The 16,770-nt window shown below is 44.8% G+C and overlaps 2 protein-coding genes across 5 annotated transcripts in view; one reads left to right on the plus strand and one right to left on the minus strand.

Annotated features, from left to right (window-relative positions):
* Positions 1 to 763: 763 nt before the first annotated feature.
* RP9 (RP9 pre-mRNA splicing factor) lies at positions 764 to 9,905 on the minus strand. 2 transcript variants are annotated; one of them, XM_070424768.1, is made up of 6 exons: positions 9,719 to 9,905; positions 7,725 to 7,755; positions 6,070 to 6,199; positions 4,548 to 4,639; positions 2,323 to 2,384; positions 764 to 1,367 (listed from the first exon to the last, which is right to left on the minus strand). In XM_070424768.1, exons 1-6 carry the CDS (start codon positions 9,868 to 9,870, stop codon positions 1,169 to 1,171), a joined length of 666 nt encoding a protein of 221 aa, XP_070280869.1. In that variant the 5' UTR covers positions 9,871 to 9,905; the 3' UTR covers positions 764 to 1,168. The 2 variants fall into 2 exon arrangements, with proteins under 2 accessions (XP_070280869.1, XP_070280870.1); XM_070424769.1 differs by lacking the exon at positions 764 to 1,367 and adding an exon at positions 1,406 to 1,615.
* A 5,526-nt stretch (positions 9,906 to 15,431) lies between these two features.
* Positions 15,432 to 16,770, plus strand: part of BBS9 (Bardet-Biedl syndrome 9) — a 332,853-nt gene continuing 331,514 nt past the window's right edge. For all 3 annotated transcript variants that reach the window (XM_070425210.1, XM_070425211.1, XM_070425212.1), the window contains exon 1: positions 15,432 to 15,889. The gene's annotated coding sequence lies outside the window, so the exon portion shown is untranslated. The remainder of the gene's footprint in view (positions 15,890 to 16,770) is intronic.

Genomic DNA, 16,770 nt, shown 5'->3' on the forward strand with positions numbered 1-16,770 from the left:
GGAGCATTTATTGATGAGCACCTGGGATGGGTTCATTCTGGGCCTGGGATTGGCTGCTCTTTAAAGGGGTGTGGAGTGTGGGGGGAAAATCCAACCCCTAGGGAAAGAGACCAGAAATGAATAGTTTCTGGAACCCTGATAACTGCAATAGAACCTGCCGGGTAGGCAGGAACACAACCTGTGAGCAAGATCTAGCTCCACTATGCTCAGCAGAGAACAAGATGAGCTCGGCCTTAGCTGCAGGCCCCACCCCGACAGGCTGAGCTGCTTCTGCTGAGGCCCAGGAAGAGGAAGGAAGTGAGGGATATTTTGGGGTGTGGGTAGCCGACTCAGTACAGTAATTCCCTTATATTCTTAACAATTTTCTGAGTCATTCTGGGAAATTCTTAGGGTTTGGGCAGTAAGATCCAATCAAGTTAAATATGAGGGAATCCCTTTTCCCAATCAACAAACCATCTCAGGTGATATAAACACATACCTTTTGGTGCAGCAATGCCAAATGTACTTGGCACTAAAATAATTAGTTTCATACTGTTAAGATAAAGCAATGTGCAGAGCATTTGTGTAAAAAAATAGCCTTCTATTTGCTTGATATATATAATCTGGAAGACCTAACAAGAAACTGGTAACATTGGTAGCCATCGGGGAAGGGAACTGGGGAAGCTGGGGGAGGAGACAGGAAGGAAGTTTTCCTAACTAAACCCTACATACCATTTAAATTTGGAACACATGCATGTATTATTCAGAAATAAAAAATAAATACTTTTGAAAAATAAATAATGAGCTTTTATTATCTTCAACAACAGACAAGAGTGGAGCCTGAAGCCTGGGAATTCAGCAGCCTCGCTGTGGAGGTGGCAGCCCTGGAGGAGTGTCCTCAGAGGCTCTAGTCCTGCCACCCCGACTTCCTAGGAATCGCAGGCCACAGTGACCAGCAAGAGGAGGACTGGGAGGGCCCGTCCTGCCGATGTCAGCGCCGTCCAGAGCTGGCACCTGGGGAGACACAGTCCCTCTCGGGGGTCACAGCTTCACTGGAAGGTAGGTGAGAAGTCACTCGTGTGTGTGACACCAATGTGCTCCTTGGTGTCCCCTCTCCGACTCCAGGTCCCCTGTTCTCGGCCACAGTGTGTGATTCTGAGACGAGAACGCGGGACAAGCGGAGCAGCTGTCAGTCCGAGTCCGAGCTCTCACTTGACTTGGAAGACTTATGCTTTCGCTTCTTCTTCCTTTTCTTTTCTTTCTTCTTTTTCTTATGCTTTTCTTTCTTCTTCCTTTTCTTGTGTCTCTCCTTACATTCCGAGGAGCTGGAGCTGCTGCTATCGTCATCTGAGGTGGAATCCTCCAGCAATTGCTTTAACTGCTGTATCCTAGACAGAGAAGACCGGTCAAAGAATCAGAAACCGTAACAGCTTAAAAATAAATTTTTTTTAAGTTACAAGATTAGTAGTGAGGGTAAAAAAAGTCACAGATAATCACCTCATTATGCACAGTACTTACTTTTAGTTTTTCATGTTTCCTATTCCTGTCTATATCCATGCCTATTCTACAGGGCTGTGTAGAAGTGTTCTGTATCCTTTCCATTATCCTAAATATTTCTGCATGTTTCATTTTTCTTCTTTTTTAAAATATATTTTTATTGATGTCAGAGAGGAAGGGAAAGGGGAGATAGAAAGTTCAATGATGAGAGAGAATCATTGATCAGCTGCCTCCTGCATGCCCCCTACTGGGGATTGAGCCCACAACGCAGGCATGTGCCCTTGACCGGAATCAAACCCAGGACCCTTCAGTCCACAGGCCTGACACTCTATCCACTGAGCCAAACCAGCTAAGGCAATTTCTGCATGTTTCTATAGTCCCTCCTATTGTAACTTCTAACAGATACAGCCTTTCCTAAATCATCCCTCCACTGCTCAAGTTCATACTAGGTAATTTACCTCAACAATTATAACTGAAGACCACAAATTTGAAAAAATAAAAACCTCCTATTTTTTCATCCTATCTTTATGTTTAACAGTAGTGCAGATCCCTAAAGGACAATCATATGAAAGAGAACCAATCATACAATAGAATGAGGGTTGCCAACATCAACCATTAATGGTTTCAGCGGACTGGGCCACACCCACTGCATTAAGCTAACCCAAGTGGAGCAGGCTGACCTGCTCATTCCTGGAACACCAGCCTTTTCAGTGAGTACTCCTGACCCCCAAGTGCTGCGCAATGAAAGCACCACATTTGTTACACTGCTCCTCTAATAGGAATAGTTTCCAACATAATACCATTTAAAACTTCAAGAGGGTCTTGTTATCATCAGTACAACCTCACCTTATATCCTTTTCATGTCTCTTATTCTCTCGGATGATGTCATACATGGGATCTTCATGTGCCTTGAGGGTTAGAGAAAGTTAAGCTTGGGTTAGACTTCATAGATTGTTAGCTAAATTGAAATTAAATTGCTGTTTCACTGAAATTAGTTTGTTCCCCTCCCCTGTTTGGTGTAATTTTATATTCTACATGTTCTAATCCTTCCTGAGAATGACTTTAAACTTATGGAGGCTATAAAAAAGATTTTCCAATTATACAAGTACAGGATTATAATTTTAGTATCTTTTGTATGGAAATAAACCATAGAAATATTAATAAATACTAGTCAAGGTTAGAGATATTGCAATAATTATCTTTTGACTAAAAGATATTAAGCAAAACAAGTGAGTCAGAAAATGGTATGTAAGATGATTCATTTATAGGTACACAAACCATGTGCCAGAAAAGAAGTCTGGCTACTTACTGTAACCCCCCTTTCAATATTGGAAAACCTTACTATAATGTTTCCATTTTGTTACAGTAAGGCCAATGTATTCCTGTAATATCTGTATAATTTAAATCATTTAAAGTACTTTAAAATATGAATACACAGAGTGAATTTCATGGTATGTGAGTTATCTTTAAAAATGCTTTAAAAAAAAATTTTACATATTAAATTAAAAAATAGAGTTAAGCCTGGCTGGCATGACTCAGTGGCTGAGTGTTGACCTATGAACCAGGAGGTCAAGATTTGATTCTCGGTCAGGGCACAATCCCAGGTTGCGGGCTTGATCCCCAGCGTGGGGTGTGCAGGAGGCAGCTGATCAATGATTCTCTCTCATCATTGATGTTTCTATCGCTCCCTCTCCCTTCTTCTCTGAAATCAATAAGAATACATTTTAAAAAATAGAGTTAAAAATATCTATTATCTTACTACTGGAACTATCCACTGCTAACATTTTAGTATGGTTCTCCCAGTCATTAGTCATAATTTACAAAAAATTATAATCATTTATATAAAACTCTCTACTCTCGTTTTCACTTAAATGTCGTGAACATCATCCTATGACATTATACTACTTTCTTCTAAAACATAATTCTTAAAAGCTATATGATTGGGAGGGAGAGAAACATCGACCGGTTTCCTCCCAAAAGCATACGCATCCCAACCAGGGATCAAACCTCAACCTGGGTATATGCCCTGACCAGGAATCGCACTGACCTTCTGGTATACAGGACAATGCTCAACCAACTGAGCCAGCAGCCTGGGCTCAACATGTTTGTTTGTTTGTTTTTTAAAAAACACACCTTTAAATAAAGAATGTAGATATATTTTTTTAAAAAGCTATATGATTTCTATGTTACAGTAATTTATGTTGTTGGTATTAATATATTGGCCATTGAAGTTGTTGCCTATTTTTATTTAGTTTGTTTTTTAACCATATAAATAATTCTGAAAGTTATTTTTCTACATTCATAAAAATTTGTGTATATTGATGTTTTGTTAAATCCTTAGTATCAATTCTTAGAATTTAGGTTTCTGCATTTGAAAAAATATTGAATACGTTTACATTTTTGAGATTTATCTCCAAATTGTCTATGAGAGGAGGTATAAAAATTGATATTCCAGCTATCAATGATTTATCCAGAATATCTTCTTCAAATTATTAAAATGAAAGCACAATATTTTCAATGTCTTAACATCCCTGGAGAATGTGGACCCCAGTTTGATATATGCTGGTAATCCCAATATACCTGATATATTGAAACAGTTACAGAAAGGTGAATTACCATCCCTGGGAGGTGACTGTTTAAATAGTGAGGAAATGACACCTATTTTACTGACATGTAACGAGGAAATATCATGTATGCTCACTTCTAGTTTATAACAGAAAGATATCTAATAAATAGACAAGGATTAGGAAACCAGAACCCTGATTTTTTGTTAGGAAACATGATTTTTTTTTACATAAGTAAAAAGTGGATAAGAATGTCTGCTTCAGAAAAAAGAATCAGTGTTTCCAAGGCATAAGCAATAACACTTTAGTAAGAAGTTAGTTTTTTGTTAATGTAACTAATCTCTCACACAAACATGATTTAACAGAGATGTAGTAAACACCAGGTACTTTGGCCAAAAGGCTTCTGGAAATATATTTTATGTGAGCCTCCAGTTCACCGATTATTGCCTGATTCAGGATATGCACCATCTTGGTAAACATAAATTGACACCCTGGGGTTCTACTTACTACTCTGAACTGTTCTAACTTTTGGTTGCCTTTGATAAAGAAAGGGCATTCTTTGTCGCCCGTTCGGTGACCATACCGTTTACAGCGCCAACCTAAAAACAAAGAAAGGGGATATATTTCTGTAAGATAATGTATTTTACTTAATCAAGATAAAGTATCAGTAGGTCATATTAAAGTTATTCTTCATTAGATTCCAATTTTAAAAGCAAAAGACTTTAAAAAAGGTGTCACCCACAAAGACAGGGAAAATATGAAAGGAGACAACAGTAAAAAGATGTTGGAAATTATAACGCAGGTAAGAGTGTGCAACATGGATAGCAGACCCCAGAAAACTGAATTCTAAGCCAGTGGAACAGAAACAACTCAATTTGGATTTGGAGAACCCCAGAGGCTCTGGAATTGGCAGCACGCTCTGGCAATGGAGGTGAAGGGACAGCTTAAATGAGGGCTGGTTAAAAGGCCACTTGCATCTCCCCTGCCCCAGGACAGGTGGGTTCATTCTCCGGAGCAGGTGAAAGGAGGGGCTCTGACTGTGGCCTCAGGCCCGCTGGAAGGCCAGGTGCCACACACAGCACAGGAAGAGGACATGGATGGCTGAAGGGGGGAGGCTCAGGCTCACAGCCTCGCTCCTCAGAGCAGTTCCCAGAACCAAGCACGTGGCCTTGGCCCTCAGCAGGAAACTCTCCTCTGAAAGACTGACCAGCCTGATGAGAAAGGCTTGGAGATACTGATCTCAGCAGCTGTTTACAGCAATAAAATAAATACTGTGTTACCTGTTAAGCAGCCCGGACACTCCACCCTACAGTGAGATCCAGTTACCAATCTCTACTCAAAAGTGAATTTGGGCCTGGACAGTGTGGCTCAGTGGTTGAGCATAGATTTATGAACCAGGAGGTCACCGTTCCATGCCTGGGTTGTGGGCTTGGTCTGGTGGGGGGCCTGTAGGAGGCAGTCAATTGATGTTTCTCTCTCTCTCTCTCCAAAATCAATAAAAGCCATATTAAAAAAAAAAAGGCTTCAGCACCCTTTCTTCAAATGCCATCTTGTGCTGGATGAAGGTGCTGCTGCCCTGGTGGGGTGGGGGGTGTGCACGCAGAGCTCTACCTGTCCCAACCCACCCTCTGTGGCCTGTAGCTCCTCTCAGGCAACCTGGAGAAACCTTACCACCAACCATGGAGGGGGACTAACTGAGGCAGGACCCAGAGGGACCTGCCCTCCAAGGCATTTCCACCGCGGAAGGTCCTTTCTGTGGCAGGAACACTACCAGCCAGTGTCCTCCAAAGGCAGCCCCGCCCTGTGGGAGGGCCACTGCACGTGGAGTCAGAAGCCTGGAGCACACCTTGGCTCCGCCTCTTACCTGGGACCACGTACTGACACGTGTAAGTCAATCTGCAGAGCAGAGATCATGCCAGGACTCTGACAGCGCTGAGAGGAGACCACGTTAAAGGAAAGAAAAACACGCCTGTGAACCGTGGTGTCACCTGCGTGTGTTCGGGAGTCCCGGGCACGCTTGCACACTCACACTGCATAACTTTGACCTCCTTCCCCAGCGGCATCCAAAGCCCTTTGGTTGGCGCGTGAGCCAGGAATTCCCTGGCATGCTCATTGCCTGGCACATCTGGTATACAGTCTTCCGGCTTCGTCTCATCCTCCTAAAAAGGGAAACAGCGAGTAAACAATATGGCCAGAAAGCGCCGGATCCCCTCCACCTGCCTCAGAACACAGGGGGCCTGGCTTTCTCAGGGGGAGGGGGAGCTCCTAAGGTCATCATGAGTCACCTCTCAAGAACCGGAGACACCACTGAGACTGGACAGAAAAAGTGGAAGTGAATGTGCCCAGAGAACTACATCACAAAAACGAAGTGGCTGTTCTTGGAGAACTGGTACTATTGTTTTTCACAAAGAAATGATTTATAAGCTCCAAATTCTGATGCTAAGATTACAAATTTTCTGCTAACTTAAAAGTTGTGTGGCCCTAACCAGTTTGGCTCAGCGGATAGAGCGTTGGCCTGTGGACTCAAGGGTCCCAGGTTCGATTCCGGTCAAGGGCACATACCCAGTAGGGAGTGTGCAGGAGACAGCTGATTGATGTTTCTCTTTCATCGATGTTTCTAACTCTCTATCCCTCTCACTTCCTCTCTGTAAAAAATCAATAAAATATATATAAAAAAAAGTTTTGTGGAATGAGGCAAAGTATAGGATTAAACAAGTAAGGTTTCCTGGAGTAACAACAAAAGCATGTTAAGTTAAAATGGATTATTATACCTTGAAGGCCACAGGTGTATTTATGAAATGTACTTACCACCACCAAATACCTGCATTAAAGTTCTCTCTCTCTCTCTTTTTGGTTAATCCTCACCTGAAGATATTTTTCTACTGATATTTACTTACTTATTTATAACATTTTTTAAAATTTATTTCAGACAGGAAGGAAGAGGGAGAGAGAGAGAGAGAGAGAGAGAGAGAGAGAGAGAGAGAGAGAGAGAAACATCAATGATGAGAGAGAATCATTGATTGGCTGCCTCCTGCGCCCCACATTGGGGATCGAGCCCACAACCTGGGCATGTGCCTTGACCAGGAATGGAACGGTGACCTGACCTCTTGGTTCACAGGTCGATGCTCAATCACTGGGCTGCACCAGCCAGGATCCATGGATTTTTAGAGAGTTGAAGGGAGGGGGAGAGACAGAGAAAGAGAGGAACATTGATGTGAGAGAGACACATCTATTGGTTGCATCTCACACACACCCCGACTGGGGTTGGGGATCGAGTCTGCATAAGGTTGTTTTTTTTTTAGCCTTTTGATTTTTTTTCAAGTTTCCATGTATATTAAATTTATAATGAAAATGTTTTTAAAAATCTTTTTTAATATTGAAAAGTAGCAAACAAAAAAGGTTATTTTGGCCTTTAACCACTCCTCTAAGTCTTGTTGCCTCAGAGTCTGACACTGGCCATGGTGCAGAGAAGGGGCAATGGCTGAGGGACTCGCGTGGGCCTGCCTGGGTTTCTTAGGGAACAGACACCCGGCTGAGTAAATTGCCACAAAGGCACAGGCTTGTGACAAAGCCCGAAGTGTCTGACTGGCACCTGCGGGAAGAAACGGGGTGATCACAAAGGGAGTCTGCGCACTGAGTGACTTATGTCTAAGAGAAGAGCCACAGGACACACTTCACACTGACCTTGATAAGCCCAGGAGGAGGTTTTTCATAACTAGAAAGAAAAAAGAAAACAAACCCATCATCAACCACGTTAACAGGAACATAAGGAGCAAAAAGCAACTGCAGGCTAAACTAAAAAGGACATCTGTAATAATAAAAGCATAATATGCTAATTAGACTAGACGTCCTTCCTTCCAGACAAAGCCACAGCAGGCTTGGCAGAGGCAGCAGAGGGCCGCGGCAGAGGTGGGGGCCAAGGCCCTTGCACAAATTTTTGTTTTTGTTTTGTTTTTTGTCATTCTATTTTTAATAACAAAGTCGAATGGTGTTACAGGTGGTTTCCTATACAAAACGCAAATGTAATGTTCAGCAAATATGCTTAATGCCAGTAGACAATAGTCATCCTCCAGTGTTTCTTTATTTTTAAATTTTATTTTATTGCTTAAGTATTACAAAGAGTAGTACATATGTCTCCATTTTTCCCCCCTTGACCTTCCCCTGGCCTCCCCTACCCCCCAGTGTCTTGTGTCCATTGGTTATGCTTATATGCATGCATACAAGTCCAAGTCCTTCGGTTGATCTCTTACCACCCCCTCACCCCCCATCCCTCCCCGGCCTGCCCGCTGTAGTTTGACAGTCTGGGGCCTCTAGTTTTTAACAAAAACCTAAAAGTACGTTATGTCTAAAACAGTTAATAGAACATGCCGGGCACTCGAGATCACATACAAATAAACGGATGCTCTCCCACATCCCGCTGAGATGTAGAACTTAAATCCACTGAAACTGTAACTCACTTGCTGTTTTAGCGCAATGATTTTCTTTTTGGAAGAAGGGAAAGCAAGAGATGACAGGGGAACCGTGTGGTAAGAAGACCCCTGAGTTAAATATGGTTCCAAATTGTCATCTGTCAGGTTGTTTATCTAGCATAACTCTGTGTTGAATAGGGTAGTTCCCAAATCCCTTGCAATATGATGGAACTGTGTACTTTGAAATCTATTATTATTATTAGCAATGGCCTTAAAAAGTACATTTTTCAACTATTTCCAAAAATTTAAAGGCCCATGGTTGGTGTTTTTTCCTAGGGCTAAACAATTCCTTAGTTTATGTAGTAGTTAGAAAATATACTTCTCAATTATTGAGTGAATATTTAACTATTAAAAATAACAGATTTGGCTTTGGTCGGGTGGCCCAGTTGGTTGGAGCATTGTCCTGTACACCAGAAGGTCTCGGGTTTGGTTCCCAGGGCGAGTACGGGAGGCAACCAATCTGTTTCTCTCTCTGCCTCTCTCTAAAATCAGTAAACATATCCTTGGGTGAGGGTGAAAAAAGAAAAAAGATTTGGGAATGGGTATACAAGTGTGTTTACTATGTAGTTGCCTTCTGAGATATCACAGTTGAAACGTCTGCATTATTTTTGTAGTTGATCCTTAGGAAATAAAAAATGTCACTGGAGGCCTGTTATTTTGTACCATCTGATGCCTTACGATTCCATAATTCAGATTGTAATGAGTTGCTCTGAGCTGTAGGAAGACTATATTGCGATAAGAGGGAAGAACGATCTTCCCAAGTGGGTGTGGGGAAGAAACCTTTCATCTCGCCAAGAACTCAAACATGCTCCTGGGATCTGAGCGCCGAGGTGGGTGCTTTTGGAAGAGTCCTCAGGGAAGTACCTCCACCCCCACTGTTTCTGCAGCGGCTCCCGTGGGGCCGCACTAGCTGCTGGGCTGCGGCTTCTCTCCCCTCGGGCACAAGAGCGCCGCGGAACGACAGGCACCGACGCGCACGCCCCGTCAGTTCAGTTCCCCAAACCCCCACCCGCGGGAGCCGGAGCCTGGGGGCGGGGCCGCGCTCCCTCCCGGCCCCGGCGGCCCCGGGGCCCCGGGCACCGACCTCCCTCCCGCCCGGACCCGTCACGGCAGCCGGGCCGCCCGCTCGCTCGCGGGTCTCCGAGGACCCCGCCTCCCGCGCCCACGCGGCGCCCCGTCCCCGCAGGAGCCGGGGCGGCGGGGACTCACAAGGACTCCAGGTGCTTGAGCTGCTGCAGCTGCTGCGCGTCGTGTCGCCGCCGCTTCTGCTCCCGGCGGCGCTGCAGCTCCTGCTCCGGCGGCTCCCGCGCCCGCCGCGCGCCCCCGGCCCCCGGGTCGCCGCGCCCCGGCCGGGACGACATCGCGGCCCGCGCGGCTCAGGCGGCGGCGAAGACGGCACTTCCTCCGCGCCCCGCCCGCCCGGGCCCGCAGCGCCCCCTCCCGCCGCCGCCGGCTGGTGGCCTAGCCCCGGCGCGGCCTTGAGGCCTTTAGTTCGTGCTCCGAGCGCCCGGCCCCAACGCCTGCCTGGCCGGTTGGTGCCGGAGGTTGGAGCGCGCCCCCTGGCGGCGGCCTCGGGCTGAGCTCCTGGGCGCCCTTGCCTGCCGCCCGCAGACTCACCTGTGCGGGCGCCTTCCCTCCCCGTGTCCTGAGCCTGGAGGCCGGGCTCCTGTGCAGGTCGTCTTTGCGTCTCCCAGTGGCTAGACAGGAGGTGCTCCGTACAAATGACAGGATCCATCCAGTTTTGAAGAAAGGAAGGTTCTCCATAGGAATTCTCTAGAGTATGCGATCCCTGGTTGAAACATAGTGTTTATTGTACACAGACAAGGTTTGGGCACTGGAAATGAAAAGCTAATATACATTGAGTGCTTTTTATGTCCTGCTCATGGAGTTAAGCCCTTAAGAATTGTTTTAATTTTTGAAAACTTAAGTACTGTTTACTGCCCTTACACATTTCCATTTTTTAAATTAAATCTTTATTGTTCAGATTACATTTGTTCCTCTTCCCCCCCCCCCATGACTCCCCTCCTTCCAGTTCCCGCCCCACCCTACGCCCTCACTCCCCACCCACTGTCCTCATCCATAGGTGCACGATTTTTGTCCAGTCTCTTCCCGCATCTCCCATTCCCCTTTCCCCCCCAAGAATAGTCAGTCCATTCCCTTTCTATGTCCCTGATTCTATTATAATCACCAGTTCATTCTGTACATCAGGTTATTTATTCACTTGATTCTTAGATTCATTTGTTGATAGATGCATATTTGTTGTTCATAGTTTGTATCTTTACCTTTTTCTTCTTCTTCCTCTTCTTAAAGGATACCTTTCAGCATTTCATATAATACTGGTTTGGTGGTGATGAACTCCTTTAGCTTTTCCTTATCTGTGAAGCTCTTTATCTGACCTTCAATTCTGAATGATAGCTTTGCTGGATAAAGTAATCTTGGTTGTAGGTTCTTGGTATTCATCACTTTGAATATTTCTTGCCACTCCCTTCTGGCCTGCAAAGTTTCTGTTGAGAAATCAGCTGACAGTCATATGGGTATTCCCTTGTAAGTAACTGAGTCTCTTTCTCTTGCTGCTTTTAAGATTCTCTCTTTGTCTTTTGCTCTTGGCATTTTAATGATGATGTGTCTTGGTGTGGTCCTCTTTGGATTCCTTTTGTTTGGGGTTCTCTGCGCTTCCTGGACTTGGAAGTCCATTTCTTTCACCAGGTAAGGGAAGTTTTCTGTCATTATTTCTCCAAATAGGTTTTCAATATCTTGCTCTCTCTCATCTTCTGGTACCCCTATAATTCTGATGTTGGTACGTTTGAAGCTGTCCCAGAGGCTCCTTACACTATCTTCGTATTTTTGGGTTCTTTTTTCATTTTGCTTTTCCGGTTGGGTGTTTCTTGCTTCTTCGCATTTCAAATCTTTGACTTGATTCTTGCGCTCCTCTGGTTTGCTGTTGGGAGTCTTTATAATATTCTTTATTTCAGTCAGTGTATGCTTACATTCTAGATGGTCCTTTATCACACCATCGAGGGTCTCATTAGATTTCCTGTACATCTCAACAAGTTTATCGACAGACTCTAGAAGCCTCTTGAGAGACCTCAAAAGTGTGGTTCTGAACTCAATATCCTCCCTTGATAGTTTTGTCCTGTTTCTTTGTCTCCGCATTTTTTACACTTTCTTGGTACACCCCCTAGTGGTCTTTGTGCGCAGTCTTGTTGTAGTTAAGCCTTGATTCATTCCCTTTCTATGTCCCTGATTCATTATAATCACCAGTTCATTCTGTACATCAGATTATTTATTCACTTGATTCTTAGATTCGCTTGTTGATAGATGCATGTTTGTTGTTCACAATTTGTATCTTTACCTTTTTCTTCTTCCTCTTCTTAAAGGATACCTTTCAGTATTTCGTATAATACAGGTTTAGTGGTGATGAACTCCTTTAGCTTTTCCTTATCTGTGAAGCTCTTTATCTGACCTTCAATTCTGAATGATAGCTTTGCTGGATAAAGTAATCTTGGTTGTAGGTTCTTGGCATTCATCACTTTGAATATTTCTTGCCACTCCCTTCTGGCCTGCAAAGTTTCTGTTGAGAAATCAGCTGACAGTCATATGGGTATTCCCTTGTAGGTAATTGAGTCTCTTTCTCTTGCTGCTTTTAAGATTCTCTCTTTGTCTTTTGCTCTTGGCATTTTAATGATGATGTGTCTTGGTGTGGTCCTCTTTGGATTCCTTTTGTTTGGGGTTCTCTGCGCTTCTTGGACCTGTAAGTCCATTTCTTTCACCAGGTGGGGGAAATTTTCTGCCATTATTTCTTCAAATAGGTTTTCAATATCTTGCTGTCTCTCATCTTCTGGCACCCCTATAATTCTGATATTAGTGCGCTTGAAGCTGTCCCAGAGGCTCCTTACACTATCTTCACACTTTCGGATTCTTTTTTCATTTTGCTTTTCCAGTTGGGTGTTTTTTGCTTCTTCGCATTTCAAATCTTTGGCTTGATTCTTGTGCTCCTCTGGTCTGCTATTTGGTATAATATTCTTTATTTCAGTCAGTGTATGCTTAATTTCTAGTTTCTTTATCATAGCATCTAGGGTCCCATTAGTTTTCATGAGGCTCTACTCAAGTTTATTGCAAGCCCTCAAAATTGTGTTTTTTAGCTCTATATCCTCCATTTCTGTCATGTTTTTTTGTCTCGGCATTTTTTATGCTTTCTTGGTGCACCCTCTTGTGGTCTTTGTGCGCAGTCTTGTTCTAGTTAAGCCTTGATTGTTGTAGTTAATACTAGAGGGATTTGACCACCAGGCCAACCGGCTGTGGGAATCAGCTATGGGAAAACTTCTGTCCTCTGGGGAGGTGCTAATCTAGCCTTTGCCTGAGGCGATCTGGCAAATGGCTCTGCGAAGGGCTTGGGCGGGGTGGGATCAACAGGGCGGGTGGAGGGAGCAGTTATGGCTGGTCCCCAGGGGCTCTGCCTCTCTGTCCCAGCAACCGCTGCAAACCTCGGAGGGACCGTAGCCAGACAGTCCTGCTTCTCCCGTTTGAGTCTGGGTCCCTAGAGACTCGCCCGGATCTGGAGCTCCGAGTCTGAGACTCCCTCCTGATTGAAAATGACAACTGCGCCCTCAGCCACCAGCCCGCTTTGCGTGCACACCTCCGTACCTTTAAATTTTCCACACTGCGCCTCCTCTGAGCCTCGGAATGCTGTTGTCTTTCCTTCTAGTTGAAGAGTCTCTCCTCAGCCAGCCTTCCTGTGGTTCTGGGTGATGTCCGTTCCGTCTTTTAGTTGTATTTTTGAAGTGGTTGTTTGCAGCAGCAGTCTCTGGTGTTTACCTATGCCGCCATCTTGGTGGTCTCCCAGGGAGCGTCCCATATTTCCATTTTTTAATGTAAAAATTTTTTATTGAATTTGTTGGTCTAACATTGGTCAATCATCTTGATTTTATAGTTAAGGAGAAGAAGCCCCACTTAATAATAGTCCTATAAATATTTTTGTGAAAATTCCTTCCAGTATTATTCCATACTTTTTGTTTTCTTTTTTAAAAAAAAATTTTTTTTATTGATTTCAGAGAGGAAGGGAGAGGGAGAGGGAGATAGAAACATCAATGATGAGAGAGAATTATTGATCGGTTGCCCCTGGCATGCCCCACACTGGGGATTGAGCCCTCAACCTGGGCATGTGCCCTGACCAGGAATCGAATTGTGACCTCCCAGTTTATAGGTCCACAATCAACCACTGAGCCACGCTGGCTGGGCCATATTTTTCTCTTTATAAGAATTATATCAAGTGGTTTTAAAGACTTTTTCTCACTGATATTATGAACTTTATTCAAATAGAATTAATTCAGTCATTTGAATTTTAATTGGGGAATAGTACTTTGCCTAAGCTTTTATTACTGGTGGTCCAAGTAATTTTCATTTTATTTATTCAATGTTGTGATGGTTTAATAATATCAAAGTATTAGAAATTAATGCTTTCCATGAAATTCTTTTATCTATAAGAAAAGCCATAATTTAGAATTACATTTTTCTAGTGGTAATGTGAATTGGTGGTGAAAGACAGGAACTTTAAAGTGTAAGTTAAATTTAGTGAAAAAAGCAAGAACAAAAGTTTCAAAGTTGGCATGACAGGCTATATACCTACTCTGACTTTGAAAGCAAAGATGTGTGGGCCCTAAGAAAGAAGCCACCTACCAAGAAAGGGCTCCTGGTGGCTAATTGGGTTAACAAAAAATAATAATAAGAAAACAACAGAAAAAACCAGCCTAGCAGTTCTTTCTAACAGGACCTCTCAGGCAAGCCAGCTTCAGGGAGCAGCCTCTGCTGAACCTGCCTCCAGCGCTGACCTATCTCCTGCACTTGAGCCAGCCTGGATAAAGGAGTTCCGGGAATCCTGCTTCAACCATAAGACTGAGAATTTCCCTGTCCAATCAGAGCTGTATTTTGACCAATCCGAACAATACTACTTTTTGGACAAATCGAACTGCGAGACCCTGGAGTTCTCATTTGCATGAGGATGAACCAATCAGGGACCAGGGATAGGACTTTATAAGCCATCTCCCCTCTGAATTGGGAAACGCTCCTTCCCTTTCCACTGGGGGCTGCATTCCCTGGGCTGGAGCTGAAGACATGTCACTGGGCATCTCCCAGGGCTGCCTCTGCGCCACAGCTGTGGGCTTCAGAGTGCAGTTGTAGCGCCACTGAGCTGTTCCATCGCTGAGCTGTATCACAACCGAACTGTTTGTCCGAGTTTCCTGCGTCATCACACCCCAGTTAGGGGATTCCTGTTGGTGTTGAATTGGCACCAACGACAATCTGTTGACAGCCCATAAAAAGTTTGAAAATTGGGTATTATCGTTATGTTCAATTATAAAGTTGAACATTTGCATACCTATATACCAGGAAATCCAGTCCAACGTATATACTAAAGAGGATATTTAGCACATGTAACGAGGAGACATGTACAAATAACTTTTTCCAGGAGGAAAAAAATAAAACACCCAGAAACCTTGCCCCGCAGCCTCAAAGATCTTGGTCTTCCACCCTCGGGGTCTTCACGGTAGGTATGTACTGAGCCAGCCCCCTACCCCCCCAGCAGCCCGGTCCACGGACCGAGCCTCGTGGGCTGGAAAAGGTGAAGTCGCTCCAGAGGCTTTGATACTCTGAACCCCAATCCCCGAGTGAAAGCCGGGTCGCCCCGCCCCCGCAGGAAGCCCCACCCACCAGCGCTGGGCCGGGTCCGGATGAGGAGCTGAGCAGGAGCCTGGGTTCATGCCAGCCCCGCCCAGTAGAAATCTGATGCCCAGCTCCGCCTAACATTCCTATTTCCGCCCTCCTCGGCCTCAGCCCCTCTGGACTACAGCCCCCAGAAGGCCTCGGGGCTTTGCCCTCGGACTTGCGCAGTAGCGTTCGTTGTAAAGCGCTATGACAACTGGTCGAAGATGGTTTGGAGTTAGGCACCGGTGGGGAGGTGTCCCTTCCGCTGCTGCTGTCCTTTTTCTGCTACACCTCGCTCACTGCCTTCATCATTTCCTCCTCTTTGCGATCAGCAGCACGTGCCGTTCTTGCCTGCCTGATCTCTCCCAAGGGACTGATGCCGTTTCCCCTGCTCGTGTCCGGGGGTGACAGAGAAGGGATGCAGAGGGGCTCCTTGGGGTGATTCCTCCAACTCTGTGGAACTGGTGGTGCTACCTGGCGAGGCTGTCTCCTTGCCCGGGACGTGGGACAAGTTGGAGCAGGAGAACGAGAGGGAGTAGTGAAGTCAGGGTTGCTCTTCTCTGCACCCCCAGCTCTTGCTCTCTCGTTCCAGCCCTGGGACCCTGGCAGGCGTTCTGAAAGGGAAATCTGCGGAGAGAGTTCCAGGCAAGGTGGGGCAGGACCCACCTGATTCGGCGTCAGGTAAGGAAGTGTGGTACATCGGGCGTATGAATTCCCTTTCTGAGTTTTATTCGGTGGGCAAGATTGATCATCTGATGCCGTGTAATAGTTTTGGGGGGTTGGGGCTGATAGGTTTCTTAGGAAGGATGTTTGTGTTGAAAACAAAACAAAACACAACTAGGAGCACACCGTGAGTGAGATCCTGTGGACGTTTTCCAGGGAGGATGTTAAGAATTTGTAAAGATTCCGTTCGGGAATGTTACGTGGTGCCGCAGCATCCTCCTCCTGTGGCACTTCAACAGGTCTTGTGAGCAAATGGTCAGTGCAGTTCTCAGCTTATGACGAAGTGGGATGCATGTACTAATACCCCCTAATTCCTTCTTGCAATAGGATTATTGCTTTGCCATCTCTCCACATTGCAAACCACAGCAGCTTCAATGAACTGACCTGATTTTATTAGCATCTCCTGTCTCCAAGCATGTCCTGCAGTTGACTCAGATTTCCTGGAAAACTAAATGTTTTTTTTTTCTAGCTCACTTTTCCTTAAAAAATGAAACCATACCACACATATGCACAAAGTAAAACTATGGTCTTAACTAAAGTCTGTCAGCATTCAGAGAGGGAGAGATTTTCTAATTTATTAGAAACTAGAGGCTCAATGCACGAAATTTGTGCAGGAGTAGGCCTTTCTTCCCCCAGCTGCCTGCACCGGCTTCCCTCCATCACCCGGGACCTGGGCTTCCCTCCCAGCCCTGGCTTCGTCTAGAATGTCGTCCAGAAGGACGTCTGGTCTAATTAGCATATTATGCTTTTATTATTATAGAGATAATGTAAAGAGAATAATTGGAGGTAGATTTTTTGTGTGTGAATAGACTAAATCATCATTTAGAGAATTTTAAAAA

This window comes from Myotis yumanensis, unplaced genomic scaffold (assembly GCF_028538775.1).
Source record: "Myotis yumanensis isolate MYYU_CA2020_CCGP unplaced genomic scaffold, mMyoYum1.0.hap1 SCAF_9, whole genome shotgun sequence".
Lineage (NCBI taxonomy): Eukaryota > Metazoa > Chordata > Mammalia > Chiroptera > Vespertilionidae > Myotis > Myotis yumanensis.

What these genes read in the sequence shown, in the direction of transcription:
- RP9 (XM_070424768.1), bottom strand. Translation starts at nt 9,870, where the DNA reads ATGTCGTCCCGGCCGGGGCGCGGCGACCCGGGGGCCGGGGGCGCGCGG. An exon ending in GGAGGTCAAAGTTATGCAGT is followed by an intron (nt 4,640 to 6,069) that starts GTGAGTGTGCAA and finishes CTTTGTTTTTAG; the next exon opens with GTTGGCGCTGTAAACGGTAT. An exon ending in AGTTAGAACAGTTCAGAGTA is followed by an intron (nt 2,385 to 4,547) that starts GTAAGTAGAACC and finishes CTAACCCTCAAG; the next exon opens with GCACATGAAGATCCCATGTA.